General features: G+C 50.9%; 13 protein-coding genes across 13 annotated transcripts; 5 read left to right on the forward strand and 8 right to left on the reverse strand.

Moving 5' to 3' along the window:
• Positions 1-466: 466 nt before the first annotated feature.
• cox15 (cytochrome c oxidase assembly protein cox15) lies at positions 467-2,036 on the forward strand (the record flags this gene model as incomplete). The annotated part of the gene is made up of 2 exons (XM_033556158.1): positions 467-864; positions 926-2,036. The coding sequence occupies 2 exons, from the start codon at positions 467-469 to the stop codon at positions 2,034-2,036; spliced, it is 1,509 nt and encodes a 502-aa protein (XP_033412049.1).
• A 408-nt stretch (positions 2,037-2,444) lies between these two features.
• On the reverse strand, positions 2,445-3,257 carry ALT_0696 (uncharacterized protein; the record flags this gene model as incomplete). Its single annotated transcript, XM_033556159.2, has 1 exon — positions 2,445-3,257. One exon carries the CDS (start codon positions 3,255-3,257, stop codon positions 2,445-2,447), a length of 813 nt encoding a protein of 270 aa, XP_033412050.2.
• Positions 3,258-3,482: 225 nt separating this feature from the next.
• ALT_0697 (uncharacterized protein) lies at positions 3,483-4,883 on the reverse strand (the record flags this gene model as incomplete). The annotated part of the gene is made up of 2 exons (XM_033556160.2): positions 3,483-4,391; positions 4,452-4,883. The coding sequence occupies 2 exons, from the start codon at positions 4,881-4,883 to the stop codon at positions 3,483-3,485; spliced, it is 1,341 nt and encodes a 446-aa protein (XP_033412051.2).
• Positions 4,884-6,115: 1,232 nt separating this feature from the next.
• Positions 6,116-8,080, reverse strand: ALT_0698 (lysine--tRNA ligase KRS1; the record flags this gene model as incomplete). The annotated part of the gene is made up of 3 exons (XM_033556161.1): positions 6,116-6,126; positions 6,192-7,779; positions 7,865-8,080. 3 exons carry the CDS (start codon positions 8,078-8,080, stop codon positions 6,116-6,118), a joined length of 1,815 nt encoding a protein of 604 aa, XP_033412052.1.
• A 571-nt stretch (positions 8,081-8,651) lies between these two features.
• ALT_0699 (putative dynamin GTPase) lies at positions 8,652-11,295 on the reverse strand (the record flags this gene model as incomplete). Its single annotated transcript, XM_033556162.2, has 4 exons — positions 8,652-8,875; positions 8,928-9,069; positions 9,123-11,221; positions 11,274-11,295. The coding sequence occupies 4 exons, from the start codon at positions 11,293-11,295 to the stop codon at positions 8,652-8,654; spliced, it is 2,487 nt and encodes an 828-aa protein (XP_033412053.1).
• Positions 11,296-12,438: 1,143 nt separating this feature from the next.
• Positions 12,439-13,951, forward strand: ALT_0700 (mannose-1-phosphate guanylyltransferase; the record flags this gene model as incomplete). Its single annotated transcript, XM_033556163.1, has 4 exons — positions 12,439-12,498; positions 12,572-12,628; positions 12,702-13,871; positions 13,925-13,951. The coding sequence occupies 4 exons, from the start codon at positions 12,439-12,441 to the stop codon at positions 13,949-13,951; spliced, it is 1,314 nt and encodes a 437-aa protein (XP_033412054.1).
• Positions 13,952-14,299: 348 nt separating this feature from the next.
• On the reverse strand, positions 14,300-15,249 carry ALT_0701 (uncharacterized protein; the record flags this gene model as incomplete). The annotated part of the gene is made up of 2 exons (XM_033556164.1): positions 14,300-15,028; positions 15,088-15,249. 2 exons carry the CDS (start codon positions 15,247-15,249, stop codon positions 14,300-14,302), a joined length of 891 nt encoding a protein of 296 aa, XP_033412055.1.
• A 974-nt stretch (positions 15,250-16,223) lies between these two features.
• On the forward strand, positions 16,224-18,116 carry ALT_0702 (putative oxidoreductase, FAD-binding; the record flags this gene model as incomplete). Its single annotated transcript, XM_089599022.1, has 3 exons — positions 16,224-16,599; positions 16,655-16,734; positions 16,872-18,116. The coding sequence occupies 3 exons, from the start codon at positions 16,224-16,226 to the stop codon at positions 18,114-18,116; spliced, it is 1,701 nt and encodes a 566-aa protein (XP_089456686.1).
• Positions 18,117-18,536: 420 nt separating this feature from the next.
• ALT_0703 (putative RING finger protein YBR062C) lies at positions 18,537-19,293 on the forward strand (the record flags this gene model as incomplete). The annotated part of the gene is made up of 3 exons (XM_033556166.2): positions 18,537-18,552; positions 18,615-18,956; positions 19,016-19,293. 3 exons carry the CDS (start codon positions 18,537-18,539, stop codon positions 19,291-19,293), a joined length of 636 nt encoding a protein of 211 aa, XP_033412057.1.
• A 108-nt stretch (positions 19,294-19,401) lies between these two features.
• Positions 19,402-22,219, reverse strand: ALT_0704 (Ataxin-10 homo-association domain-containing protein; the record flags this gene model as incomplete). Its single annotated transcript, XM_033556167.2, has 2 exons — positions 19,402-21,970; positions 22,032-22,219. The coding sequence occupies 2 exons, from the start codon at positions 22,217-22,219 to the stop codon at positions 19,402-19,404; spliced, it is 2,757 nt and encodes a 918-aa protein (XP_033412058.2).
• Positions 22,220-22,503: 284 nt separating this feature from the next.
• Positions 22,504-22,944, reverse strand: ALT_0705 (palmitoyltransferase swf1; the record flags this gene model as incomplete). The annotated part of the gene is made up of 1 exon (XM_033556168.2): positions 22,504-22,944. The coding sequence occupies one exon, from the start codon at positions 22,942-22,944 to the stop codon at positions 22,504-22,506; it is 441 nt and encodes a 146-aa protein (XP_033412059.2).
• A 1,401-nt stretch (positions 22,945-24,345) lies between these two features.
• On the forward strand, positions 24,346-25,886 carry ALT_0706 (putative transcription factor Rap1; the record flags this gene model as incomplete). Its single annotated transcript, XM_033556169.2, has 4 exons — positions 24,346-24,474; positions 24,526-24,611; positions 24,666-24,906; positions 24,984-25,886. The coding sequence occupies 4 exons, from the start codon at positions 24,346-24,348 to the stop codon at positions 25,884-25,886; spliced, it is 1,359 nt and encodes a 452-aa protein (XP_033412060.2).
• Positions 25,887-26,296: 410 nt separating this feature from the next.
• ALT_0707 (chromo domain-containing protein) lies at positions 26,297-27,348 on the reverse strand (the record flags this gene model as incomplete). Its single annotated transcript, XM_033556170.2, has 7 exons — positions 26,297-26,315; positions 26,371-26,396; positions 26,451-26,811; positions 26,869-26,948; positions 27,043-27,085; positions 27,139-27,283; positions 27,342-27,348. The coding sequence occupies 7 exons, from the start codon at positions 27,346-27,348 to the stop codon at positions 26,297-26,299; spliced, it is 681 nt and encodes a 226-aa protein (XP_033412061.2).
• Positions 27,349-27,377: the final 29 nt, after the last annotated feature.

Here is a 27,377-nt window from a genome sequence, read left to right on the forward strand (position 1 = left end):
GGGAGTGAGCTGATTCAGCTTGAGACAAACTTGAAGCTCTTGAACTATGGAGATCGAGCTGCGATGATGATATTATCAGAAAGGGAGCTAAACCCAAGACGGCAATTGTCTTGTTGCTCGTCAACAATAATGGGTTCCTGAAAAATCAGGTGTCTGCAGTTTATTCCTCGACGTGCCATTGAAAAAGCAGACTGGAGTTTATTTGAGAGATGTTAAATGCGGATTTATGGTATCACTTTCATAAGATCCCGATGCGGCCAGGCAATTGAACCAACCCTGTTATGCTATATTGAAGTATTCATATCTGGTATCGAATCATGCAATACTGATTGGCCCTTCGGCATCTCGGCCGTTCCGATCTCCGTCCACAACGATCATTCGAGGGTCTTGAAAGCTCATCTTCCGTTCTCCTCAGCTTTGTACATACAGGGAGTTCAGGATTGACTCTCCCTGCCGTTGCGTCACCATGGCTTCTTTGGGAGGCTCGGTGCCTATGTTCCGGAGCCTCGCGCCCCGGTTCTCCAAGGAGTTCTTCACTTGTCGACAATGCCTCGGACGGACCCAGAACTATGCGACTAAATCCGCATTTCGCAAGAAGTTCGCTGGCCTGTCCTTCGGCCAAAAGTCATCCATTGCGAGTCCCAATGCTTTCCGCGTGACGGCTACAAAGTTTTTATCGCCTATCTCGCGAAGAGCCGTCTCCGGGTCAGCCATTGCCGGTGCGCTGGAGGATGGAGCTTCTAAAGCCAAGTCCAGCTTTCCCAAAGTGTCTGACAAGATTGTGGCCTATTGGCTGCTGGGGAGCGCGGCCAGTGTATTCGGTATTGTCGTCTTTGGTGGTCTTACGCGGTTAACAGAATCTGGGTACGTCCCGCTTTGTGCATCGCAATTTGAGCGAGACTTGTTGACCATATTTTTTAAATAGTTTGAGTATTACAGAATGGCGTCCCGTCACCGGATCTCTCCCTCCCATGAACGCAGAAGACTGGGAGTCTGAGTTTTCAAAGTACCGTGCCTCCCCGGAATTTCAGCTGCTGAACCCGAATATGAGTCTCTCCGAGTTCAAGTCAATCTACTATATGGAATGGATCCACCGTCTCTGGGGTCGTTTTGTTGGCCTGTCATTTGTGCTTCCGGCTATCTATTTCGTCGCAAAGAAGAAGGTCAGCAAGCCCATGGCGCTACGTCTAGCAGGCATCGCGGGTCTGATCGGCTTCCAAGGCTTCATCGGTTGGTGGATGGTTAAGTCCGGACTCAAGGAAGACCTCTTTGCGCAAGGCAGCCACCCCCGCGTGAGTCAGTATCGGTTGACGGCTCATCTTGGGGCTGCATTTGTCTGCTACGTTGCCATGCTCTGGAACGGTCTTGCTATCCTGCGGTCTCACCGGCTCCTGGCTGACCCTGAAGCTGGAATAAAGCTGCTGGACTCGCTGCGTGACCCGAAACTGAAGATCTTCCGTCGATCTGTTGCCGGCCTGGCCCTTCTGGTCTTTGCTACTGCCATGTCCGGTGCTCTGGTTGCCGGTCTAGATGCGGGTCTGATCTACAATGAGTTTCCATTCATGGGCAATGGTCTGGCTCCTCCCAAGTCGGAGTTGTTCGATGAGCGTTACTCACGACACGAGGACCGGTCTGACCTGTGGTGGCGCAACATGCTGGAGAATCCTTCCCTTGTGCAATTGGATCATCGTATCATGGCTATGACCACGTTCACCAGCATTATGGCCCTGTGGGCTTACTCTCGCCGCTCTCCAACCATGAAGCGGTTGCTTCCCCCTGCCGCCAGGAAGGGTCTACACGGTGTGGTTGCATTTGCTTGGGTCCAAGTCGGTCTAGGCATTTCAACGCTTCTCTACCTTGTCCCTACACCTCTTGCCTCTGCTCATCAAGCAGGCAGTCTCTTCCTTTTGACCTGGGTGCTCGTCTTGGGCAGCCGTATCTGGCACCCGTCTAGGACGGCGAAGTTGCTTGAGATGGCTGCAAAGGCTCGTGGCCAAGCGGTACGCAATGCTACTGCACAAGCCCATAAGCTGTGACTCTGCTACTGATCACATGTCTTGAAGGCAAACGATCTGCTCCTGTAGCTTACAGACTTTTGGATTTCCCTGTATACTATGAATACCTCCCCTTTCAAAAATGTACAATATTGTTAGTCCAATGATTGGAAGTAGAGCCATTTGAAGCTTGGAGTCACTCTTTAGCATTTTTCCTAATGACAGGCGGAGCCTGTAGACGAAACTCTACAGGCTACAACAGGTAACACCCATGTCTCAGCATACTTTCCATTTCTTATTCTGAGAGATCATCACAGCTCGCAGAGCATCCCAGTTATCGTCAATGCCCTACTCAAGGTACCGGGGGCAATCAGGGACCCTCTACATACACTCGTTCGACCTCCAAAGGGTGATCTAGACGGACGAGATGGTAGATGTTGTCCAGCGGAATTATTGAATAATACGCTGAGAACCATCTCGTTGATCAACGCTCGTATCGACCAGCCGGTTTACGCTCAGCCTTTGAGTTTTGTCCGATAAGGTGGTTTCGTCAACATTTCCTTGAGTCACAGAGAAGGTGCCAATATCCTGAGTATCCGTCTCTCTGGCCCTGCGCTCCAGGTAAGCCTGAAGAGCATGACTGGCTTGTTGTTGGGCATAGTCATGCAGTTCTCGAGTAGTCATACTTATGAAATTCGCAACTTCCTCGTCTCGAGGCGCAGCCACACCAGGTGAATGATCTCGGTCAAGGCCGTCCTCCCGGATGGCCAAACCGATGGCCTCAATACTAAACGCCAAAAAGTTCCGAGCTGCGTTTAAGATCTCATCGCCCGCAGAGCTTGATATTTTTGAGGAATATTCCTCATTCTTCATCTTCTTGAGATTGCTTGACTGTCTCCTCCTCAACTGGCCCGCGTCACCCTCTTCCCTCTTGACTGATACCCTGCCACGTCTCATCCGAGCAATGAGAGTCTGGTTGATAGTCCCCGTGTGGACGCGCCCGTTTCCCCGATGCGTGCGACTGCACCCGTTGGCAAGGATACATTTGTAGCATGCCTGCCAGCCGCATCCCTCGCAGCGGGACATGCCCGTTCCATTTCGTGTATTGCACATGTCGCATTTCGCCGTGTGGCAGCCTATCTCCTTCCACTCTGTCTCGACGGATTGTTCAGACGCAGTCGATGGCGGAGGGTGAGGGGGAGGGGGTCTGGTGTGATGAGACGGCGGATCCCTCCTGCGCCTCACAGAAGAAGTTCTCGCCATTGCTTCTACGCGGCGTAGGATGCTGCCAATCTGTGTTGTGTTTGAAAAGGATACCAGGATGGCTGTTAGCCTGTGTGGAGAGGACTTGGAAAGGAGACTGGCTTTATTCTTCCCTATGATACAACAGCAGAGGGCAGTGACAAATTGGCAAAGATTGAGTTGTGTTGGCAAGTACCAGCAGAACTGGAGAAATTGCTCGGAAAAGGGACTATGTACTACACACAATCAGGGCGCGGCTCTGTTTACCGGGGCACGATTGCGCTCAATAGTGCGGAGCCACTCGTCGTGCACTTCGAGCAGGTCAGGGAATGTTCTTGGCTGGCCCTCCGGCGGATTTTGTCCAGCCTCAATAGCAGCTAGATAGAAATCCCATGGGTCTTGTCCATCCCACGGGTCGACTTCCAGCTGTCCGGTGTATTCTTCGTTTGGAGAGTATGGGGGGAGCTCGGGGTCTCCTTGGAGATCCTCTATTGCACTTTTACCTGGCTGATTGTGATCGCTCTCTAGATGCTGTTCAGAGCCCACAAGCTGAAAGTACTGGCTGAAGTCACTGTAGATGTCGTTGTCTGCAAGATTCTGCGCTGCCGCTGGCTGATTGCTCTCCGGGCGCCGATCAATGCTCACAAATTGAAAGTACTGGCTAAAGTCACCGTCGTCGTCGTTGCCTGCAGGATTCTGCGCTGCAACTGGCTGGTTGCCCTCTCGATACTGTTCAAAGCCCACAAGCTGAAAGTACTGGCTGAAGTCACTGTTGATGTCGTCATCTGCAGAATTCTGCGCTGCCGCTGGCTGATTGCTCTCCTGGCGCCGTTCAGTGCTCACAAACTGAAACTGACTGATGTCACCGTCGTTGTCGTTATCTGCAAGGTCCTGCGCTGGTGCTGGCTGATCGCTCTCTTGGCGCAATGCAGCTCTTCCAGCGTTCATAAGTTGACAGAATTCGTCGAAGGCACGATCGTGGCCGCGGCCGAGTGCTCTCACAACTGCAACGACTTCCTCGAAGTCACTATCGTCGTCTCCGTGATTCTGTTCAGAGGGCTCAAAACGGGAGTATGGCGGAGGGTCACGGGCGTCACTCGCGGTAGGAGCCTGCTGCCCAGTCTGACGTGGGATCTGACGTGGGACGCTGTCTTGCTAAAATTGAGCCATATCAGTGACTGAATGTCAAGTCGCGGATGGAAAGAACAAACGTACCACAGGTGGAGCCCTGCGCTCAGGTCGACGAAGACGATTCCAAAAGCGCCTGGAGCGAGTTTCTCCGTTCGAGTTCGAACCACGGGAGAGACCTCTGCTACGCTCAACTTCCTCGTCGTAAGGATATGGCGGAGGGGGGCCAGTCGGGGGAGGTGGGATCCGTTCCCTGGCAGAACCGTTCGGTTCCCTGTCTGAGTACAGGTCGAAATCAGAGCTCTGCTCGCTGAAATAAGGGTTGGGGCGTTCGTCGACGGAAATTCTCAGCCAAGGGGCGTCCTCTTCCTGGCGCCGAGTGCGATTGGAACGAATATCCCTGATGTCGTGGTCACGCTCCGCCTGCTGGCGTTCTCTCTCAAGCTGGTAAAGTTCCTCACTGATGGGGTCTTCCTGGGGTTCGTTGCCTCCCTCTGACATCTTGGAGGCGACCGCCATTTTATATGTTATGTCTCTCTGATGAGATGAGGTTTAGGACTGATCCAGAAAGAATAACAACTCCTTTCACTTGTTTCTTTCTTAGAGGAAGATTGCAAAGAGCAAAGAAGAGAGCTGAGATACCAGAAGGCTATGTGCACCTGGGATGAGAGAATAATAGTGACGCGAGAGAAGGAGAACGCGAGGTGACAAGAAGAACACTTACTCACGAGGAATTCATCTCGCTTCTTTCTTCACTGTGTGGGGGCTGTGAGCTGCAGCAGGTCCTTAAGCGAGCATAGTGAATAGTCCTTACACTTTCACATCTGCTTGGAGCAATGTGTTGCCTATGACGTCTGCAGGGCAAAGGAGAAGCGATCCAATGCTTGCCTAGAAAGAAGCTATCTTCTCTATGTCCTACATTGGACAAAGCAGGTTGTAAGCAAAAGGAGTCATAGAGCCATCTGAATGTCGCTGGAACAGGAGGTAGAGCCCATGTCTATGAAACCACAATGAGAACAGGCAACGAGACTCCCTAGGATTGAATTTACGTTAGGGCTCTTGACAAACCTCCTGCTTCGGAGCTCATGCTGCTACTATGATATAGACCAGCTCAGACGCTTGATTGATACTTGGGAAGCCTCGCTCGCATAGCTTGGTTGGTTGGGTATACTGTCCATGGTTGCTGTGTTTATTGCTTGACTTTAATCCTGAGTAATCTAGCATGACTGATCAATTTTCAGGACAAGGCTTTAAGGACAGTAAGAGCTACAAAGAACATGTACGGGATAAGCATACGAAGATTCTAACGATAGAGGTTGGATCGGTCATCGTGTGTCGCGATGTGCAGTCGATTTCGCGCCGAAGTAGATCCAAACGATCCGTGACCTGGGCTTTGGTATTTCTTTTGACCTTATCGTTGAATCAACTTCGAGGTTGGCATGTCGGTGTCTCCTATATGCAAGTAATGGACAGCAGATGCTTTGAAAGCTGGGGGAAGAACCGACTTGCGAAGTTGGAGAGAGACACCTAGAAGTCGTCCTCAGAGCATCATTTTTCATAAAGTATAGTACGAGATGCTCGTCCTACATGATGTTGTCGAGACGCTCACTACCAGTCAAGTCAAGATGCGAAATGGGATCTACTGTATGAATTTTTATTTCACTCTTAGTGTATCCTCATAGACATTCATATCAAGCATGCAACCATTGTCATCAACGATAGATCCATCATCCAGTTCCAGTATCATGCGATTATTTATGAGCTGCGAAGAACATACAGGTTAGCAACTCGGTTCAGGCTCACTAAAATATGAATAGTGCAACTTACGGATTCCCTCTTCGGGCTTGGGCTCAATGCCAGCAACCTCGGCAGCAGTCTTGACCTCCGCCGCTGTCTTGTCTTCCTTCATGAAGGGGAAGGCGAGGACCTCCTTGATGCTGTAGTTGTCCGTGAGGAACATGACCAGACGGTCGATACCCATACCCCAGCCACCGGTAGGAGGCAGACCATACTCCAAACTTGTGCAGAAGTTCTCGTCAATGAGTTGGGCCTCATCATCACCCTGGTCCTTCTGTCTGGCCTGCTCCTCGAAACGGAGACGCTGGTCGAAGGGGTCGTTCAACTCGGTGTATGCGTTAACAATCTCCTTCTTGCAAACGAAAGCCTCGAAACGCTCGCAGAGACCGGTGTGCTGGCGGTGGTACTTGGCAAGGGGAGACATCATCTGGGGGTGGCCAGTGATGAAGGTAGGGTTGACGCAGGTCTCTTCGATGAACTCGCCGACCAGCTTGTCGAGCATACGGGCGTTGGTCAGGGGAGGCGAGCATTCAACGCCAGTCTTCTTAAGCACGCGCTTGAGGAACTCGCCAGTTTCAGCGGTGTGCAGCTGGTCTCCAGGAGGGAACTTCTCGCCAGTGGCCTCCTCCAAAGCAGGGATCATCTCTACCCGCCTCCAGGGCGCCTTCCAGTTGACGTTGTAGACCTCGCCGGACTGAGTGTGGAAGGTGGTCTCATAGCCACCTGTAACGTGCTTGACCAGACCGGAGATCAGCTCCTCAGTCAGGTTCATGACATCGTAGACATCGGCGTAAGCCCAGTAGAACTCGCAAGTGGTGAACTCGGGGTTGTGCGTCAGATCAATGCCCTCGTTACGGAACTGACGACCGAGCTCATATACACGCTCCAGACCACCGACAATCAGCATCTTCAAGTACAGCTCGGGGGCGACACGCATGAACAGGTTCATGTCAAGGTCGTTGTGGTGGGTAATGAAGGGCTTGGCGGTAGCACCACCGGCGATGGCGTTCATCATGGGGGTCTCGACTTCGATGAAGTCCCGGCTGTCGAAGAAGTTGCGCACATAGCTAACAATCTTGGAGCGAGTGACGAAAACATTGCGGGATCTCTCGTTCATGATCAGATCCAGGTAACGTTGGCGGAAGCGCTGCTCCTTGTCCTGGAAACCGTAGTGCTCCGAAGGAATGGCGTGCAAGCAGGGCGCCAGGAGAACGACCTCGGTGGCGAAGATAGAAAGTTCACCGTCGGCGCGGTTCTTGGGGCTGGTACGACCAGGGAAACCGACGACACCAACGATATCTCCTCTGCGCAGGTGCTCGTGCTGAGCCTCGAAGGCGACATCCCCGGTGGCGTTCTGGGCCTGGCACACGACCTGCACCTTGACACCTTCGGCACGGATATCGTAGAAGAAGAGCTTGGAACCTGAAGAACGCTTGGTGTAGATTCTACCGGCGATACGGACGGTGACATCGGGCTTCTGCTCGCCCTTGGCGAGACCATCGTAGGTCTTGAGGTATTCGCGCAGGTCATCGGTGACCTGGAACTTGTGAGGGTAGGGGTCGGGCTGCTTGGTCTCGCGCAGCTTGTTAATTCGCTTGCTACGGATCTCGAAGTATTGCTATATCCAGGAGCAAATATTTTAGCAACGAATCCCGACAGATTCAAGTAACCGTTTGGATTTCAAAGAGTGCAAATCAACATACGTTAGGAGTCAAGTTAGCCTCTTCTTCCTCAGCGGAGACCTTCTTCTCAGGCTTAGGAGGAGCATTGGCTTCCTTCTCCTTCTTCTTAGCCTCCCTCTCGCGCAGCTTCTGGCGCTTCTTCAATTCGGTCTTGGAGACTCTCTCGCCCGTGACCTCATCGAGCAAAAGGTTGGCCACGGAGGCCTCAACCTCGTTGACTGCGTTGGAATCCGCCATGTTGAATCAATAGAGCTTTTATCTCTCTCTTTTGAAAAAAACACAGCCAGAAGAAGCCCGATGGCAAGAAATCGAGGAGGAGAGGCGGGTTTGGTGGGTTAGGTAGAGGAGAAATGCCAGAGAATTTTGGGCCTGACTCATGGATCGGCGACTGTCATTGGCTGTTTCTTTGAACCTCTACCACAATAAACGGAACGGCCGATAACGGCCATATGGATACTACATCTTTCTACGTTATACAACACATAAACTCCCTGGGAAAGCCCACTGCACCCTGGAATCACTTTGTTCATTGCATGCGATAAATCCTTACTGAAAATGTGATGTTTTCATCAATCGGGGCTTAGGGCATAGGGCTTTGACGTGGGGCTGGGTTACCCCGCCTTCGATGCTTCCAACCATCCCGCCTTATCACCAGTACAAAGCCAACCTCAACTTCAACCCAAAGATCAACACGCGACTGCCTAACCGGAGGCGTGGACATCATCAAAGACATGTATCTGTATCTTAGCATGAAGCCAACACAATACATCGATCCCAGTCCGAGTCCAACAACCAACAAGCAGGATCATCAGCCAGCTACCGGTCCGAATCCTGGAAAACTGGACCAGTCCTCGGGTGGTTGAGACTTAATGGCCGGGTCAGACTCTGCAGAATCCACAGCATCGTCTTCCTTCTTAGCTGTCGCGAGCCATTCCTGAGCCTTGAGGACCTTCTCTTTCTCCTTCAACAGGTACTGTCGGCGTCGCTGTCGCTCGGGATCTTCTGCCATCAACTCCATGCAGCGTTCGACAGCTAGGTTCTGTCAGTTGTTTGCCACTAAAGATGTTATTGGATGGGAACATACCATTTCCATCGAAGATGCGTAGTTCGTTCTCAATGACTGTAATCAGTTCTTCACGGCATCTGGAGAAAAGTTTCGTATGTACACTCTGACAGACCGAGTCGATGAACCGGGAACTCGCTATTTCATAGTAGCCACGAGTCGTCTGAGCACTATTAGCATGATATTACGCGACTCACCAGCATTGGTAATACTCACCGCCATCATTTTGAGTTCCTGAACGAATCTGTCAGGACCGAGCTCGGCAGCAGTGAGTTTCTTAATCTCAGCGTCGCGGCGTGGGTCCCCCCGAGGGATTTTGCCTTGAAGATCGAGAAAACAGTGTGACCTTGCTTCATGTCGGCGAGCTTTCAGATACTTGTACGCATTTTCAGTGGCTTGCTCGAGAGCGGAAATCGCCATAGTAAAAGGCTTGTTATGCTCAATATTGTAGTTCTCTTGCGCGTGTCTGAAGTGCTCCTTGCGGAGTGTCTGCAAGTACTTGTCGATGATACGTTTGAGTTCTCGGTAGAGACTGGTTTGATAGTATGGCGTGAAAACGTCTTTGAGCTGTCTCATCAACATGTCCCTCACCAACTGGTGAGTAGCTCCCAAGAAAACTTGCATTGGTTCGTCCCAGTGCTCGACGCTCAGCTGGTTCATGACTTCTACGGCTTTGGGGTCCGTCTGATCGGGAATACCAGCACGATAGGAGTCCTCATTAATCTCTCTGATTTCTTCCCAGGTGAACATTCGTGCGGGACGATCAAACCGGTTAAAGTGCTCGGTATAGTAACCTGAGGGCTTCGGAGTCGAGGGCTGGTCTGGCTTGGGATCCGCTGGTGTTGGAGTAGGCCTGTCGCCCGGGGTCTTGCGTTTCACATTCACGCTCACTGATCGCTGTATTGAGGTCATTTCGCAGTCGGAGTCGGCGTCCTCTCGCGCAATGGGAATGACCATCTTGTCTGAATGGGCGAGAAGCTGAACAGTCGGCCTGGTCTTCAGCAGAGCTCTTTTGAAGTCCTTTGCAATGTTGCCCCATATCTTCTGGAGGGGATACTGAGCCGAGCCGCCGTCAATATGGGCACGGATTTGATCTTTGAGATGGTTCAATTTGCCGCAAAGAATGTATGGGACATTTGCTGACGGGGGATCTGGCAGAGTCTGTAACTCTGCGTCTATGCGCGCGGCTTTCTCGTCGATCTGCTCTATTATTCTCGGCAGACACCCTTGGATCTGTTCTAAAAGAAGACTTGAAAGCGCTGCTTGTAGGTGTCTGGTCCCAAATCTGTCCTGGTAGGCAGATAGTTCTGTTGCCCACGGACTCTTTGCGAAGAAGACAGCTTCCTCTTCTCTCGCGCGAGAATGCTCGATGGCCGGGTCAGGATTGTTGCGGACGATGTAATAGCCGTGACCAAGTGCAAATTTGTCTCCTTCCAGAATCTCGACCCACTGATCGTATGATTCGCCCGTCTGAATACGATCAGGTTTTGTAAGGACACCGAGTGTTCTTTCTTTGGCGCCACGAACATCCCGCATGATACGTGCAGCGCTTGAATTCGTGGCGTCGTCGGTCATTGGCAATGCCAATAGCACAATGCAATTTTCCTGTGAGATGTACTCTTTCACGAGGTTCTCCACCAGTGAAACAAGGTAACGCTCATGATCGTGTTCGGCCTGACTGATGACACCAGGTAGATCGTAGAAGGAGAGATTAGGAAAGTTAGGCGCCGAGATGTCCAATCGAACCACATTTGGGGAGAATTTAACCTGACAATAAAACTCGTCGGTGTCGGCGTTATTTCCGGGTTGATAGTCGGCTGAAGGTCTTCCTGGGTTCAAAATGGCAAGCTGGGCCCACTTAATGGCCTCTTGTACAGCGTCTTTATCTTTCACATCGGTAAAGTGCTCATGTTCCTGGTCTTGTTCGATCCATGGTCCCAGAGGCTGCGACTTCTTGGGGAGTTTAGTGACCTTCCGGGAGCCGTCGAAGATGTATTTCCGTGACAGAAAGATGCGACAACTCCAATCCTGACCTGGCTCGCTTTCCGAGAGGTTTATTTCCATGGGGCAGCGAGTGCATGTTCCAGCACTGCGAGGCACCTTGATCTCGCTCATGCCTTCAATGAGGGAGCTTTTGCCGGTACTTTGATCCCCTATGACGCATATTTTCGGGAGGGCGATTCTGCTGTCTTCAATCCCTATGTGCCGGAGGTCTTGTATCTTTTTGACAAGGCACTTCATGTCCCGCGCAATAAGATTTATTGCGTCTGTTTCAGTGGAGGGTAGGCCGGACATGACGACTGGCGTATTGTTTCCTGTGGCTGCAGCAGGTCAGAGATGAAGATGTGCTTGAGCTCCCTTACTCACCTGTTCCTGTGCTATCTGACATGACGATACTAACAACTGAGGAGAAATGTTGGTTTGAATGACGTTGTAGCACGTGGGGGAGGGTATGGAGGTAGGTGAGAAAGAAAAAGAAAGGTGGTATTGTGTTCACTTTGATATACAGATGCACACACAGTCTGCGAAATATGGGGAAATATTAAGAGGACTGAGAGGGAGTAACACTTAAGAGGGCAGTTGTTGGGCCCAGTGATTGAAGTATTAAGTGAATGGCAAGTGAAGTGTGAATTGAATTGAAGATGGAGAAGTGTATATCCAGCACAGATGTCTTGATTTATAGTAAGCCAAGAAGCAAAGCTCAATAGAAGTTATGATCGCCATGATGTCTGTACAAAAAGTTTGGTTGTTATTGTAGGCTCAGAAATCTCATTGTCCAAATGAGTGTATACTGCACTGCCAAATTTGGTGCGGCATATACAACTTTCTGTTGCCAAGGCGGATGGATCAACAACCATGTCCAACTGCAAACACCTCACATCTCAAGTTACGGCAGATGAAGATAAAGTGACAGAGTGAAAGTTGATATTAACTTTACTGTGTTCGTCTGTCTAATTGAAGCAGTTTGTAGAGGCTAAGATTGATGCTGCTGAGCTTTTGCTAGCAATCACTTGAAGCATGTATTTGACTCCGTGAATACTAGACATCGTGTCACATTAGCTTATCCACATTAGCACGCGGAATATTGCGCTGAGCTTTCCAAAGGGACATCCATGTTTTCAGGGGCAAACATGCTGATTCTTGGCTTTGAAAGACCTCGAATCACAGGTGGACGAAAGCGGTCAGATGGCTGTCTATGTCGAAGCTCCCCGTGACCCGTGGTTCACCAAATGCGGATCCTTGCTACTCCCGACTTGTTCTAGTCAGCCTAAAGTTAGTGCCTAAGGTACCAAACGAGGTACCTGTGGTGGGCCTGGAACAGAGTGCGTGGTCATCTGGGGGCATCACCGCAGTTCAAGCATAATACGCATAATAGTTATTATTGTCTTTTCTCCTATTACTACTTTGTTAACTGTCAACTCTACTTATCCATACTACCAAGTATCATTATTGCCAATTCTCCCTCCATATCTGATCACCACAGTCCAATTCATACAACAACTCCTCCAATCCGTCATTTCAGCCATTCTCAATGCTTCAAGTTCCAGTGCGGGAACATTCAACTGTGGCCTCCACCAAGGCTGTGATCTTGGTAAGTGAAGCAGGGAGAACAGCACCTCGATGTCGCAAATGATTGGTATGCAGCTAACAATGCTCACGATCAGGTCGGAGGTCCTTCAAGAGGTACTCGGTTCAGACCTCTGTCTCTTGATGTTCCCAAGGTGGGTTACCCCTCCTTACTCTTCCCCTCGCTCAGGGAGTGTAGCTAACTCAAGGGTCAATGAACTCGATCAGCCCCTTTTCGAAGTTGCCGGTCACCCCATTATCAATCACTGCCTCAAGGCTCTCGCCAAAATCTCCGATATCCGAGAAGTCATCCTGGTCGGCTACTACGATGAGTCGGTCTTCCGTGATTTCATCAAAGACTCCAGCAAGGAGTTCCCCCAGTTTCGAATTCAATACTTGCGTGAATACACAGCGCTTGGCACAGCAGGAGGTCTCTACCATTTCCGTGATGCCATCCTCAAGGGCAAACCCGAGCGCATTTTCGTCCTGAACGCCGACGTCTGCTGTTCCTTCCCTCTTGGTGAGATGCTGAAGCTGTTTGAGGAGAAGGACGCCGAGGCGGTGATTCTGGGAACCCGGGTCAGCAACGACGCCGCGACCAACTTTGGATGTATTGTCTCCGATGCTCACACCAAGCGCGTGCTGCACTACGTCGAAAAGCCGGAATCGCACATCTCCAACCTCATCAATTGCGGTGTCTACCTCTTTGCTACTGAGTGTATCTTCCCCGCCATCCGCAGTGCCATCAAGCGCCGTACTACCCGGCCTCGTCTCCTCTCATACCCTTCCTCGGAAAATCTGGAGTCCTCCTTCATTGCCGCCGATGAGGAGACGGAGAAGAGCGAGGTCCTCCGCCTGGAGCAGGACATCCTCTCGGACTTGGCGGACAGCAACCGCTTCTTCGTCCACGAGACCAAGGATTTCTGGCGACAGATCAAGACCGCTGGCTCGGCCATCCCCGCGAACGCACTGTACCTGCAAAAGGCCTTCCAGGCTCAATCCGACGAACTCACTCCTCCCTCCGCCACGATCGTGCCCCCCGTGTACATCCACCCCACCGCAACCGTTGATCCGACCGCCAAGTTGGGCCCCAACGTCTCCATTGGTGCCCGTGCTGTCGTCGGCGCTGGAGCTCGTATCAAGGACTCGATCGTGCTGGAGGATGCAGAGATCAAGCACGATGCGTGCGTGATGCACTCGATTATCGGCTGGAGCAGCCGGGTGGGCGCCTGGGCTCGTGTCGAAGGGACCCCGATCCCCATGACAAGCCACTCCACTAGCATCATCAAGCATGGCATCAAGGTGCAGAGCATCACCATCCTGGGTAAGGAGTGTGGTGTCGGCGACGAGGTGCGGGTACAGAATTGTGTGTGTCTGCCATACAAGGAACTCAAGAGGGTAGGTCAATTAACTCTTGTGCATTACTCAATGACACTGACATGGTTATACAGGATGTTGCCAACGAGGTTATTATGTAGTGAGACATTCAAGATAGGCTGTTTTGGATCTATTCGATGGATTATACATATTGCTCGTTACAACTAATCTGTTCGACTCTTCTATCAAACTCTTTACTCTTGGACCTTAGACAAAGTTTGGCCGTCTGGGCCCAATGCCGGTAGTAATTTTGGTATAATGCGATATCAGACAAATCATGGAATGATAAACCGCCAGGCCATGTCTTGGCTTCCCCTGAATGAAAGCTCGCTGTTCAGTGATATTTGTCCCATCGCAGAATGAACCATGTATATCCAGTCGTAACACATCAAAGAATGGCAGAAATCATAAACCTGGTAGTCAGCTACTGCTTGTCCACGACCACCAACTCACCGATAAGCCCCGGGGTCATAAGCCGTCTGCTCCGCAGGATAGCCATACCCCGGACGCCCAACACCGCTGAACCGAACCCGCGGCCCACCCCGCTGACTTCTCGCCGGCGCAGTCTCCGAGAACTCTTGGGCCTCACCCGCATGGTAATGCTCCGCCGACGCATTGAACCCGTACACCGGCGGCGGCACCCGGTACGCCGGGTGATTCGCGTAATCCGGACCCGGGATATCGGAGATTCCGTGACGATCTGCATAGGGGCTCTCATGGAGCTGATGCTGATGCTGAGCCTGGAGCGAGTGCCGCTCATCGTCGAGTGGGACGCTGACGTTGGTGTCTGCCATGGCGCTATTGTTGCGCTCGTGCAGCTTGATGTCTGGGTTGCTGGTCATGGGGTCGTATTCGCCTAGTCGGGTCTGGCGCTTGTGGATGACGATGTCGAGCGCGACGGCGGCGATGGCGGCAAATGTGCTGGTGCAGGTGAAGGTGAAGAGAGCCTTGTATGTGCGGCAGACGGTGATGCCGGTGGAGGTAGCCCAGTAGGTTGCGTTACAGGTGGTGAGGATGGTGTGGGACATGCTCCAGCTCAGAAGGCCGAGGGAGATGAGCCAGAGGATGAGGAGGATGGTGTTGGAGAGGAGGGAGAGCCGCGGGGAGAGGCCATAGCAGCAGTGGGTGAGGCTAGTGAAGATGTAATTGAGGATAGAGAGGAATGCGGAGACGACGAGCTAGATAACGGTAAGGTTGGCTTTGTGATGGTCTGCAAGGCACAGAGCATAGTACTTACCAGTAAGAAGGCCCAGGGAAGTTTGTAACCGCCGCTTTTGAGATGAGAGATAAACACGGCGAGGATGATGCCGACGATGACTGAGGAAAGTAGGGAAATTGCGCGGATGGTATGAAAAGGTACAGGAGGGTACAGAGACGGTTTTACAGATTTAGAACGCATCCCTGAGGTTGTGGATGGAAGCGCTGAGGACTTTCAGAAAATCCAGTCGCTTCAGCATCAATTGTCGAGTATGGAATAGTCTCTGTAAAGCCTGTGCAGAAGTACGTATACCAGGTGTTCTCCACTGTTGATGTTGATTGAGGCTACCCTGAGATAAACAAATATGAGATTGCCGTAACAGACATCGACTGACCACAATGTAGGTTTTGCAAAATTGGCTGGACCAGGCAAGAGAGCTGAAATATAATCTTTAGCAGAATTCCAGCTGAACAAGAAAGCTGCGTACTGCCCCAAGCTCGATGCAATGCAATGCCTCCCTTGGTGATGATCCACTGCGGGTGTTGCTAAAGAAAGAAAACACGCTAGACTAAACGTTATCGATAAACAATCGTCGTCATCTGGATTGGACTGGACATTCTTGTCACGCAAATGCCGTCTGGGAGCTGGTTCTTACTTGGCAGTCATTCTGAGAAAGCCAGTTTCAACAATTTTCTCTCTCTCTCGATCTGACGAACCAGAGCGACGAGAACGTTGATTGCTACCTCAGTTTCCTCGGATTCTTGTGGCGTGTTTCAAGCTAAATGATCTGCTTGGTCGCTCCACGAGGACGCGGCACAGCTCCATTTATCAAGCAATGCCGAGGAGCATCAATCGCCCTTTATGGATATCGAGAATCTCGACTTCAGCCTTTCTTCTTTCCCGCATTCTTCTCAGCTTTGACTTTAAGTTTGCTAGAAAAGACATAATTCGCTGCAGGAGTTTATCCCGAAAACTTTACCCCGCCTAGTGACTAACAGCCGTATAGCAAGTGACCTCTACAGATTAGAAATCAACCGGCATAGTGTAATATCTTCTTTGACTGACGCTAGTCTGGTACTTGAGGTATAATATGCCGACTCTTTAGCTACCATCTCTTTGGGGACGCCTCGATTGCACATCGCTTGAGATTCTGATTGCCACCCATTGCACCAAAGATGGCTACCATCCTTGCTGGGTCACTTCCCTGGCATGATGGCGAGAGGAAGATGCAGACTTTGCTCAAAGTTCCGTTTAAACCCAATCCAACTGTGCCTTATCTCTATCCTGGAGCCGCATTCCTGGTACAGAGGTCTCCTTTAATGGCCTTGGGCACCATAGACGAGGAAGGCCGACCATGGGCGACTGTGTGGGGAGGAGAGCCTGGCTTTGCCGCCCCTGCTTCGCAGTCTACTGTCGATATTAAAACTCCAGTGGATAGTCGATATGATCCTGTCGCAGAGTTGCTACTAAGAGGCTCCACGAAAGAGGACAATGTTTCCGCAGAGACCGCTGGCCAGCCTATCGCCGGGTTGGCGATCGATCTGGAGACTCGTAAAAGGGCGAAACTTCATGGAAGGAAGATAGCTGGATCACTGGACACTGATAGCCTTGAATCGGGTGGAGATTGCCAAGGTCAAAGAGAAAGAGGAATGGCGCACCTTTCTGTGTTCATCCAGGGATGTCTCGGTAGGGTTTCGATCGTATCTATGGTTCTATGAGACGTCTTTGCTAAATACGTCACAGGCAACTGTCCCAAATACCTGAATAAGAAGAAGATAATCCCAGCTCTACCTGATTCGAAACTGATTTCTGACACTCCCCAGCTACCACCAGCTGCAGTTGAACTACTCAACCGAGTGGACTGCCTATTTGTCGCCTCGACTCATGGTACTGAAGACATGGACATCAATTTCCGCGGTGGGCCTCCAGGCTTTGTACGACTAATGAGCAACGGACCTAATGGTTCTGTTTTTGTATATCCTGAGTATTCTGGCAATAGATTATACCAGACTCTGGGTAACTTTCAGATGACTCCTCTCGCAGGATACGTTTTCCCAGACTTTGACACAGGAAACGCGCTCTATGTCACAGGGACAACTGAGATCTTGATTGGCAAGAATGCGGCTGCTCTGCTTCCACGATCAAACCTAGCTGTCAAAGTGACAGTCACCTCCGCTCGCTTCGTCGAGAAGTCACTCGCCTTCAGAGGAATTGCAGGCGCGCCCTCTCCATACACCCCAAGTGTACGTTACCTGGCCACAGAAAGGGTCAACCGGGTCGCTCAGTTAAGTGATGATGTTTCTGTCACGGCTACCATGATTGCAAAGAAGATTCTTACTCCGAGCATCGGTCGGTTTCGGTTTCGGATCTCTGATCCATCCAAAATCGGGACCTGGGTTCCTGGCCAGTATGCCAGCTTCTCGTTTCAGGAGGAGTTGGACCTGGGCTATTGCCATATGCTCGATGACGACCCTTTGAGTCTGAATGATGATTATGTCAGGACATTCACTATTTCATCGTATCCAGGGCATGGACTGGCAGCGGATGAATTTGAAATCACTGTTCGCAAGCACGGCAACGTAACCAGCCACCTCTTCAGGACCAACGAACGCGCCGGTTTAGAGGTCCCTCTCAAAGGCTTTGGTGGCGACTTTAGGCTAGACGATGAAGGATGTGACTGCACAATTCCAGTTATAGCAGGCGGAATTGGTATCACGCCAGTCATTGCACAGCTGCCAGGCATCGATGTTTCGCGCCTACACCTCCTGTGGTCCATTTCTATGGCCGATGTTGGGCTTGTCGTCGACACATTCCAGCGCTTCCCTCAACTGCCAGGCTCAACCACTCTATTTCTCACAGGACCTAAGCCAAAAGATGAGCAGGGCTCTCAGCAACTTGAAGGCATTATATCATCCGGGGCAAGAATCGAGCAACGTAGGATGGAGGCCGGAGACTTGGATACGTCCTTAGGGGATGCCTGGTATTTCTGTGGGAGCTCTTCGCTCAAGGGCTCAGTCATGACTTGGCTGGCAGGGAAACGAGTTATATACGAGGATTTCACCTACTAGGTGTATGTGGTTCACAATGGTCCTCTGGTGATATAGGACTTGACACTCATACCAACAATGCATTTCGTATATACAAATCAAAACATGGTGTCACATACTGTGTAGTGCTGATGCCTCAGGATCCTATTCCGTGGCCACATAGAGCCTGAGGCACAAACTATCAGGCCAGACGCGTATCAATTTGTTGCCTCCGCACCGGCCAAGATAGATAACCAGAGCTCCCCCTCCAAACTCCGCAAGCTTCATCGTCTTCCCTGCACTGTCCACAATCAAGAAAACAAATTCACTGCCAACTGTCATTACCCCATAAAGAGAAATCCACTCATAGGGATAAACCACATACCCACCCCGCACAATCGAGTCAATCGGGTCACCTATTTCAACCCCTCACTCCCCGCGAGTGAATGAAATTAACCAAAAATGTCCACTTACGAAGGTCGGTACCTTACAATCCTCACGCAAATCTGCGCAATCAACATGCTAAAACCTCCTCCACAGTCGAACACAACACGACCGACCCATCCATCCCCCAACAGCCCACCCGCCGCCGCCGCCCCGACCTCTCAACCTTCTTCTCGACCCTCTCCCAAATCAGCCCCGATGAGCATCGCTCCAGACCGCATGCTGTCCCTGTCCCGCGCGACGTAAGCGCCGCGTTCTATTCTCTCGCTGAGGCGTTGGAGGTTATGCGCCGGGAGTCGGAGGGTGGGGGTGCCGCGGCCGCGGCCGAGGGAGAAGGTGACGGCGATGATCTGCTGTCGCAGATGATTCAGACGTTGTTGCGGGAGGGCGATACGCCGCCTAAGGAGGTGGAGGGTGTGAGTGAGGAGTTTTGCGACGGTAGGTTCTGAGAGGTGGCATATGGCAGGGATTTGAGCGCGGACTGACTAGAGGTTTAGTGCTCGACCGGGTGCCGCGTACGTCGTTGAAGGAGACGCAGACGTGTCCGATTTGCAATAACCCGTTCTTGGAGGATGAGTATCCGCTCGTTGTGCGACTGCCGTGTCATTCTACGCATTTGTTTGACTTGGAGTGTATCCGGCCCTGGTTGCGGTTGCGGGGGACGTGTCCGCTTGATCGGACGGATTTTGGCAAACAGGAGCGTGAGAAGGTGGAGGCGCGTAAGAAGAAACCTGTCGAAGATGACGAGGAGGAATGGGATGGTATGTATGGCTAGTTGCGATTGATATGTTCATTATTCGATTCGTGTGCCATGTCATTCCCTGCGTGGGGGAGTATCTTGTCTAGTATATTGTCTATCTCATAGCAATGTATCTATCCTGTCCTACTTTTTCTCCGAAGGCTGGCCCTCTTTGGGTCGAATGGCCAGCTTGCCGGTCTTATCAATCACGGCCTCAAAGCCACTTCTCTCCAACAGCCCGTTCTCATCCCTGACCACCTCCCGAGCTTCGAGCGCTTCGACCAGCTTCTGATTTTCCCGATTCCCTTCGAGCAGGAACTTGAGACACATAACAGCGTGTTCCTTGATGTAAGGGTTGTGAGCATCAAAATTGGTACAAGACAAGATAGTCTCGACACCGCCGTATCGGCGAATCTGATCCTGGACCTCGGGACACTTCCAAACCAGCGACGACAGAACGAGCACGACGAGTTTCTTGAGATTTCTCCACTCAAATTCAGAGGGATCCTCAGTGATAGGGGGCGATTCGGCCCTGGATCCGGTGCTGCCACCGCCGTTTTCCGCCGGGTCAGGGTCACCAGGGTCATATGGTCTCTCAACAGCCACAGGTCCTGCCGCTGCGCCTTGCTGATGGGCTTCTTTGGAAGGGCTGTTACGGCCAAGAGACAGCGAACTCAGTTGGCCCTTGGGGATACTGGCTTCGAGTTCCTTGATCAGCGTCACCAGATCATAAACAATCTCCCACTTGACAAGCAGGTTCTTCCAGTCGTTATTTTCTGTAAGCACAGCAAAGAACTCCAAAAACTGGTAGACACCCTCGTACACTCGTTCCATGTCCCACAAATTCAGTGGGAAATCTTCTGGCAGCGCACGTCCGGCCCTGATCTGTCCTTGAAGGTAGATTAAGGCGCAGGTTTCGGGGATGATGTTCCCACGGAAGATAGTAAATATGTAGCGGACCGTGAGGATATCAACCCTAGAAAGAGGCGCCGGGTTCTTCGTGGCGCTCTGCTGGGTTGCGCCTGTAACCGAGGCAGGAGAGTACTTTGCTCTGAAAATGTGCGTCAAGATCTTGACCACGACGGCCTGAGCGGGAGAGATGATGTCCTTTGGCTGCCCGAAGTCAGAGTAGGCGTGAGACATCAGCCCGTTCTTCAGAACTGCATCCATAATCTGTACCATCATCTTGAAATATAGCTCATCATCAGGGAGGTCCCAGGCGGCAATGAAGATCAATAACTCCCGCAACAGATTTCGACCAGTTTCCTGGGTGAGAAGGATGTGGCATCTGAGAGCTTGCATGTTTCTCGAACCTGTGCGCTCGCCACCCTTGAGTCCGAAGCTGTCCACAATACCGGCCTGAATGATCATGGGAAGAGCTTCAATTTCCGCGGGCCCTAGAACAAGAGGGATGTCGGTCAGCAGGCCACGCTGCTGATCGCCAGGTCGACCTCGGTAGTCTTCATCGTCCTCGTCGTCTTCTTCCTCCTCCTCTTCCATGCTTCCGTCAGCAACGGCTTCCAGGCTGTGCGAATCGTCGTCGCCAACTGTCCCTGCATCGCCAGCATCATAATCTTGGTCGCCATGATCAGCAATCTGGGATGAATCCTGCAATCGAGCCATCAACTCGTCCTTGGCTTCTTGCAAGGTCTCGGCCGCAGATTGAGCAGATCGGGGCATGCTTGTGTCTTCCTCCGTTATTGGTGCATCGCCTGCTGCCAGTGCGCCGTATTCGTTGAGGTCGGGTAAGTCAGCCCAGCAAATGCGAGGAAAACCGGCGGTTTGGCTGCGGTCTATCGTCAGGATTGCCTTTTTCCTCGGCGGCTCGTCTTCGGGGAGTGCAGGCGGAAGGTCTCTGGCTCTATCCTGGAGATCTGACCAACCATCCACCTTGGCTCCAAGAATAGCAGTCAAGGCGGCTCGAATCTCCTTCACCTGCTCCGGATCCTTGCCCATCTCTTGAATGGCCGTAAGGTCTCGCCCAAGAAGTTTCTCCATGTGGTCTTTGATGTTGGCGAGGAGTAGCATGGCTGCTTCTTCTTTGATTGTCGCGGGCTCCCGTGGGAAATTCGAGATGGTTTCCAGTAACAAATCTTCCGCTGTCTGATCGTATAGAGCCCTGATCGGGGGATTCACAATCCTCTCCCCAATCTTGACGATTGGTGCCACCCCCTCAGCCTGAGCGTTAGCCTGATCAAGTGGCTCTCTAGGTTGAATGATATTGGAGTCGCCAGTCGAATGGTAGCCGAACAGATCTAACCACAAGACCATCTTCCGCTGCTCATTATGCATGATAAAATTGTGCAGGAATTGAAGACATGTGATCAATAATCGCTTATATAGATTGACCACTTTCTGCCAGCGCTCCTCATTTCTCGCATTTGTCTCTCCGTCAAACCCCCGCGCTGTGACTCTAACACAAGTATCCACCAGCGCCAAAATCCTTTGATCAAAACCTTTCTCCGCCGCAATATTCTGCGCTTTCTTCGTTGTGGCGAGAAGGTTCCGAGCTATAGTGCACAGGTCGTTCAAGCGCTCGATGTCTTTGACGAGGGAGAAGTAGTTGTATGCGATGAGATTTGAGGATGAGTGTTCGTAGTTCGCGGACGGAGGGCTCTTCCAAGCAAATGATTGTGATTCCAGAACCGGTATCGCCTTCGTCAGTACATCCGTAAAGCCTTGCCAAATGTCCGGGGATAAGCCCAAATTGTGTCTGTAGTAAGGGAAGCAGTCAGACAACGTTTCCCGGTCCGAGATTACCAAATAAATCATACCTGACGTCGCTCTCCTGATGTGTTTTGTAGAGGATCTGTTTCCCAGCAGATAGCATATGCTCCAAGCGTTTATCGTCAATCATCCCACGAGTCTCATAGTGGCTCAAAGTTCCCGTCAGGATGACCTTCAACATGAGCTCAGCTGGGGTGCATTTTGGTTTAGTTTCTGACGCTGATCGGTCTGCCATCTTGACGGTTGCCCGTAGTTATCAGGCGAGAATGGACTGGACCAACGTGAGATTATTGCCAGAAAATAATGCCAAATCAATGTAGTAGAGTGTTGCTGGCGATAATAATGGGGAAGAAGAAATAGTGACAAAGGCAATTTTTCCGGTTCCGCCGATCAAGTGTCCCGCCTACCCTTTTTGGTAAGCCCACATGAGAGCGTATTTCTATATAAGAATGGGCTGAGAGCGTCATAAACGATCATTTTATGAGTATGTACAAGATCTAAAGTGATCATTGAAGAGAATTATACGCGGCGTCTAATAGGCATATGGAAAACCTCCCGTAGATTGTCCCAGAATCCCAAGTCATAGATATTGTCAATCTCCCGCATACTGTTCACTTCAATCCATCTTGTGTCAACTGGCGCCTGTAGATCATCCTTATAAAGTATTTCATTCGACCGTGAGCAGAGCCGGAAGCCCTCCTTGGGGGGCTCGCCGTCCGTGATTACTAGGATCTGGTCACTGCTCACTGGCCAGGTTCTTTGGGCCGGAGTGTCCTCATCAGAGTGGAATCGGCTCCCATAGATCTCGCTTCTGGTGGACTTAAATACCAAACCATCTGCAACATCCTCTTTCCAGTCTGACCATTTTGCGCTCTCATTTGTGGTCATGCCAGCCCAGATGAGGTAGATGTGATAGAGTAGAAAGGCCATAGCCAATGGTGCTGTCATGGCTGTTAGCATGGCGACGGCACCAACACGAATATCAGAAGCAATAGCTATCGCCCAGACATTGAGCCATGTTGTCCAATCTTGTGATTTCGATCGTAACGGTGAGCTCGATGGTATGAGTCCCTCTAGCGTTTGCGACACAAGAGAGAAGCCAAGGCATGACCCGTATGCCAACATCACCGATAAGGATAGTAACAAAGATAAGAAGTAATGGTAGTTGTTCCGACCAACGCAGTTGGTCAGCCATACGCAGTGATGATCGTGTCGCGAAACACAAGCTTTGCAGAAACTGCAGTGCTTACTTCGCGCCGGTTTCAGGAAATCACACGTACGGCAACGATGACCTGGATTAAAAATCACTCGATCATATGGATACCGTGCCATCTCATCCTCGTGGTTTTCGTGAGTGATGTACGACTTGGTGACAACGCTAGCGTACAGAAAGACATATGGAAGAAGCGTGAGGGCTGGAATGCAGAACCGATGGAATGTTGAGATTCTAGGCCACACGCTCGGAATAAACATGCATTCTCCCGCTATGAGGAGGGAAAGGAAGAAGATCTGCGATGAGTTAATCGATGAGAAGAAAGGATGTCTGCAACAGCTAAAAACTTACAAGTACGAGCGGATGGTTTTCATGCAATACATAACTACCGGTGCGGTTCCAGCAGTACGACAGTCTGCCCCCAAGTAGACGAGAATCCAAATATAATAGCACATTAGGAATGTGTATACAAATGATCCTATGGAGTAATCCAACGGGGGTTTTCCTACCGGCACTACTCGTCAGCGGTGGCCAGTACAAATGATTTCCCTCTCACCTAAGAGCAGGAAGCCTTCCAAATAGGGCCACAAAAGTAAATGCAGAGACTCCAAGGATGGCGATAGCCACTGTCCTCAGAGCCCCCATGATGACCTAGATCGTCAGGATCTTGGTAGTGATCTCCCGCGTTGTCAGTCTAGCAGCATGCCCGAGTGAAGTGCCTGCAGCTTGGATGACTATCAAAGATATAGCCTATATTGCTGTTTCACTCCGGTTTTAGAAGATCTGGCGGTTGGCTTTTCTCTGCCTGCAAAAAGCACTTTAATGACTTCGCCAAGTCATTGTTACCACCTAATGCACGTGACTTCCACTACCCGAAGAGGAATGAAGAAGTGGTGTCATGATCGTGGTGCTGCCGTGAATGATACAATCTGATGGAAGCCGGTCTTTGATTTCTTCGAAGAAACCATTCCCTGAAACCAAAGTCCAGCTGCATGGACGCAGTGTCATTACAGCACCAAGAATTAAACTTTTCGACGCGCGAACACGTGATTACGTGTTGTGTAAAGTAGCCCGCGACGGCAACTGAGGGAGGAAGAGGGAAGAAATCCATTTAACTATCTTTCGAAGGCAGATGGACTAGATTAACCATGACAGGAGGTAATGTGGAGGGCGATGATGGCGGCGGGAACAGTAATGGCAGCCTTCTCTTCGATGGGAAACAGTTCTGGTTGTCTCACAACATTCCTCAAAGAAGCAGATTCAAAGAGTTGATCGAGGTATGTTTCTAGGTGTTTGTGCTCTTCTACTCTAAGCTGACGGTACTTTAGACAAACGGCGGTATTGTAAGGCTTCAAGAGAAAGATGCAGATATCAAATTGGTAGATCATACAAGGAAGAATCTTCCATCTGACACGTATGTTTTACCATTTGTCCGTTGTTTCTTATGAAAGTAAGCTGAGAACTTCAGATACTCCTTTAAATTTGTGGAAGACTCTGTCCGGAGAGGAGAACTGGCAGACCTGGAAGCTTACAGAGCTGGACCTTCCGCACCCCGACCTGTGGGAGCAACACACATCTCAACTAGAGCTCACAAGATCGCATACTCACTACAAGATGACCAGCTGCTATGGGACTGGGTGCAACCGTATGAGAAAGACCCAAGAGCCCCAATCAGCGGTAACCTGATTTACAAACAATTAGCGGAGAAGGTAGGTCCATACCTCCCTCGGCTTGTCCTATGCGAATTTTACTTCGTTATTCGCTTACGGTTTCTTTCCGCTCTCAGCACCCGCGACATACTTGGCAATCTTACCGTGATCGGTATTTGAAGAGACTTCGTGGAAAGTCACGTCCGGGGGGCGAGCCAGCGTCCACAGGTCAGGCTCCGGCTCAGGAGGTGAGCACTATGAGACGGTCCCAGGTCCCTAGCGCTGCCCCGACAAAGTCGCCTGAGAGACGTTCTGAGAATGCTCCTGTGGCTACGGAAAGGGCAGAAGCCAGAAAAAGGAAAAGAAGTCCTGAGGTCGGCGAATCAGACCGGACCGAAGGTCAACGAACAGACGATCGACCGAAGAAAAGACCAACGCCGGCAACTCTCCCGGAAAAGGGCGTCTCTACTGCTCGTCAAAGAATACTTGAGCAGCATCCCACTCGTACCGAGCCAGTTGTAAATACAGCTTCGAAACGTATAGATCAACAAAGGAAGGAAGAGCCAAAGCCAAGGAATACAGAAGTTGCCACAGTGGTACAATCCCACAAAACTCAACAGCCAAGCGAAAATCCAGATAGCGTCCCTGACAATTTCCTCTTTGAACTGCCGTTCTTTCCCTCAAGTCCGGAGTCTCAAGAAGAGCCCTCTCCAGAGCAAGACATCGACACATGGATCGAGGACCGTCTGCGAACAGGCAAGGCAGATAACGAAGAACAAGTGATTGAGGCTCTACAGTGCACCAGCATGGACCCACGCTTAGCCGACAAGGTTCTGGAATACCTTGCTACAGGTAAAGGCATTCCTGAGGATATGGCTGGAGTTTGGACACCCGAAGATGATGAATGCGTGGAAGTGGGCAACAGCCGAGCCATCGAACGAGTCTTGAAGAAGCATGGATCAGAAGCCTTCGAAGCACGGTGGAATTATCTTAGCATGGCCAGGGCCGCAGGTCTTTCTGGAGGAGGCATGGGCGATTGATAGTCACCTGTGTGAAACGTTTTCAACCGACAAGCGGGATGTACGATAGGAAAGGCTGCAATTGTGCACGCGAGAGATGATCGCATGAATTACGAACTAAATTTGACCAATAATGGACGGAAAAAGCAGCATGAGTGGGAAGCTTATCGGCCCCTCGCTTCCACTATAGTCTCCTGGCTTTATCCTTTTTATGACGAGAGTATTGCTGAATTTGCGACCACATCCAAGAGGAATATATCTTACAAATCAAAAACCATAGCTGAAGGCCAGTAACTCCATAATCAACCCGCGATGCGCGTGACCGTTTTACATTATGTGTCAAAAGAATCCTTCTCAATGAAACATCGCTGGGCCCTAAAACGAGAAAAAGCAAACCCAGGTGGCGCCTTGTAAATCATGGAGCCGAAAGTTTAAGCGTCTTTGAAGACCCTAAAGCAAAGTCAGGAGCTGATACCTATGGGGGAGTTAAGGAGAAATGGCGCACAGATGTTGCTCGTAGAACTTGAGCATCTGTCTTATAGTTAGCGTACGCTTAAGGATTATCAGCCATCAAGCAGAACTTACCTGTCTTGGGCATTTTTCGTAGCATGTTTCGATGGAGACCTTGGCTGTTTTGCCATTGGTCCATTTCAGAAATGCGATCAACGAGTTCGTCTTGGGGTCGCGAATGATGGTATCAACTTTCTGTACGTCTTTCTCCCAGCTCTTCGATCGCGGCACCCAATCAGGTACATCGCTTGCCTCTGGCGTCTCTGTGCTGGTCTCTGCATTGGCCCTAGACTTTCTGCGTCGCTTAGGCTCTGCTGGTGTTTCAGACTCCGCCTTAGCGCTTCCCATTGACTTTCGCTTTCGGACTGCAACTGGTTTCTCCGGCCGACCACCTTGAGCTCTGAAGTATTCATCTAAGATCTCCTTTGCGCCCTCCCTGAGGGCTGTGAGCACCAGATTCGAGCTCCGGAGGAAAGGGCGAGGAATATCTTACAGGAGGTTCTCTTCTGGTTCTAATGTCTGATCTGCTGGGTCGTCGTAGCCATGCCACTTCACTTGAAGCATAAGTTTGCCCTACCTGCTGGTTAGCGCAGAGTCGCCAATTGCGCTGATTGAAGGCGCAAGGAAGCAGTGGACAGGGGAGGGATCGCGATGATCAATTACATACATCCTTTGTGAACTCATGACCCATGATCTTTTCAACGGTGTACCTGTCAAATATGAGCATCGCGTTCCAGCTCGGCAAGTCGGTCGTTGCACTCACAGCCCCTCTTCCTCATTCTCCTCATCGTCCTCATCGTCCTCCTCTTCCTCCTTCGCGTCGCCAGCGTTGTCCTTGTCGTGTTCAACGTTGTTGTAAGGGATAGATCCGCCAGTGGACTCGTCATCCGAGAGATCCTCAACGGGGGCTACAGCAAAGTCAGCTGGACATGACGGGCTCCGGCGCACAAGTCACCCATCACTCACGAGGCATTGTCCTAAAAGGATTGGCTAGGTTGAAAA

Source organism: Aspergillus lentulus, assembly GCF_001445615.1.
Source record: "Aspergillus lentulus DNA, contig: Alt01, strain: IFM 54703, whole genome shotgun sequence".
Taxonomy (NCBI): Eukaryota; Fungi; Ascomycota; class Eurotiomycetes; order Eurotiales; family Aspergillaceae; genus Aspergillus; species Aspergillus lentulus.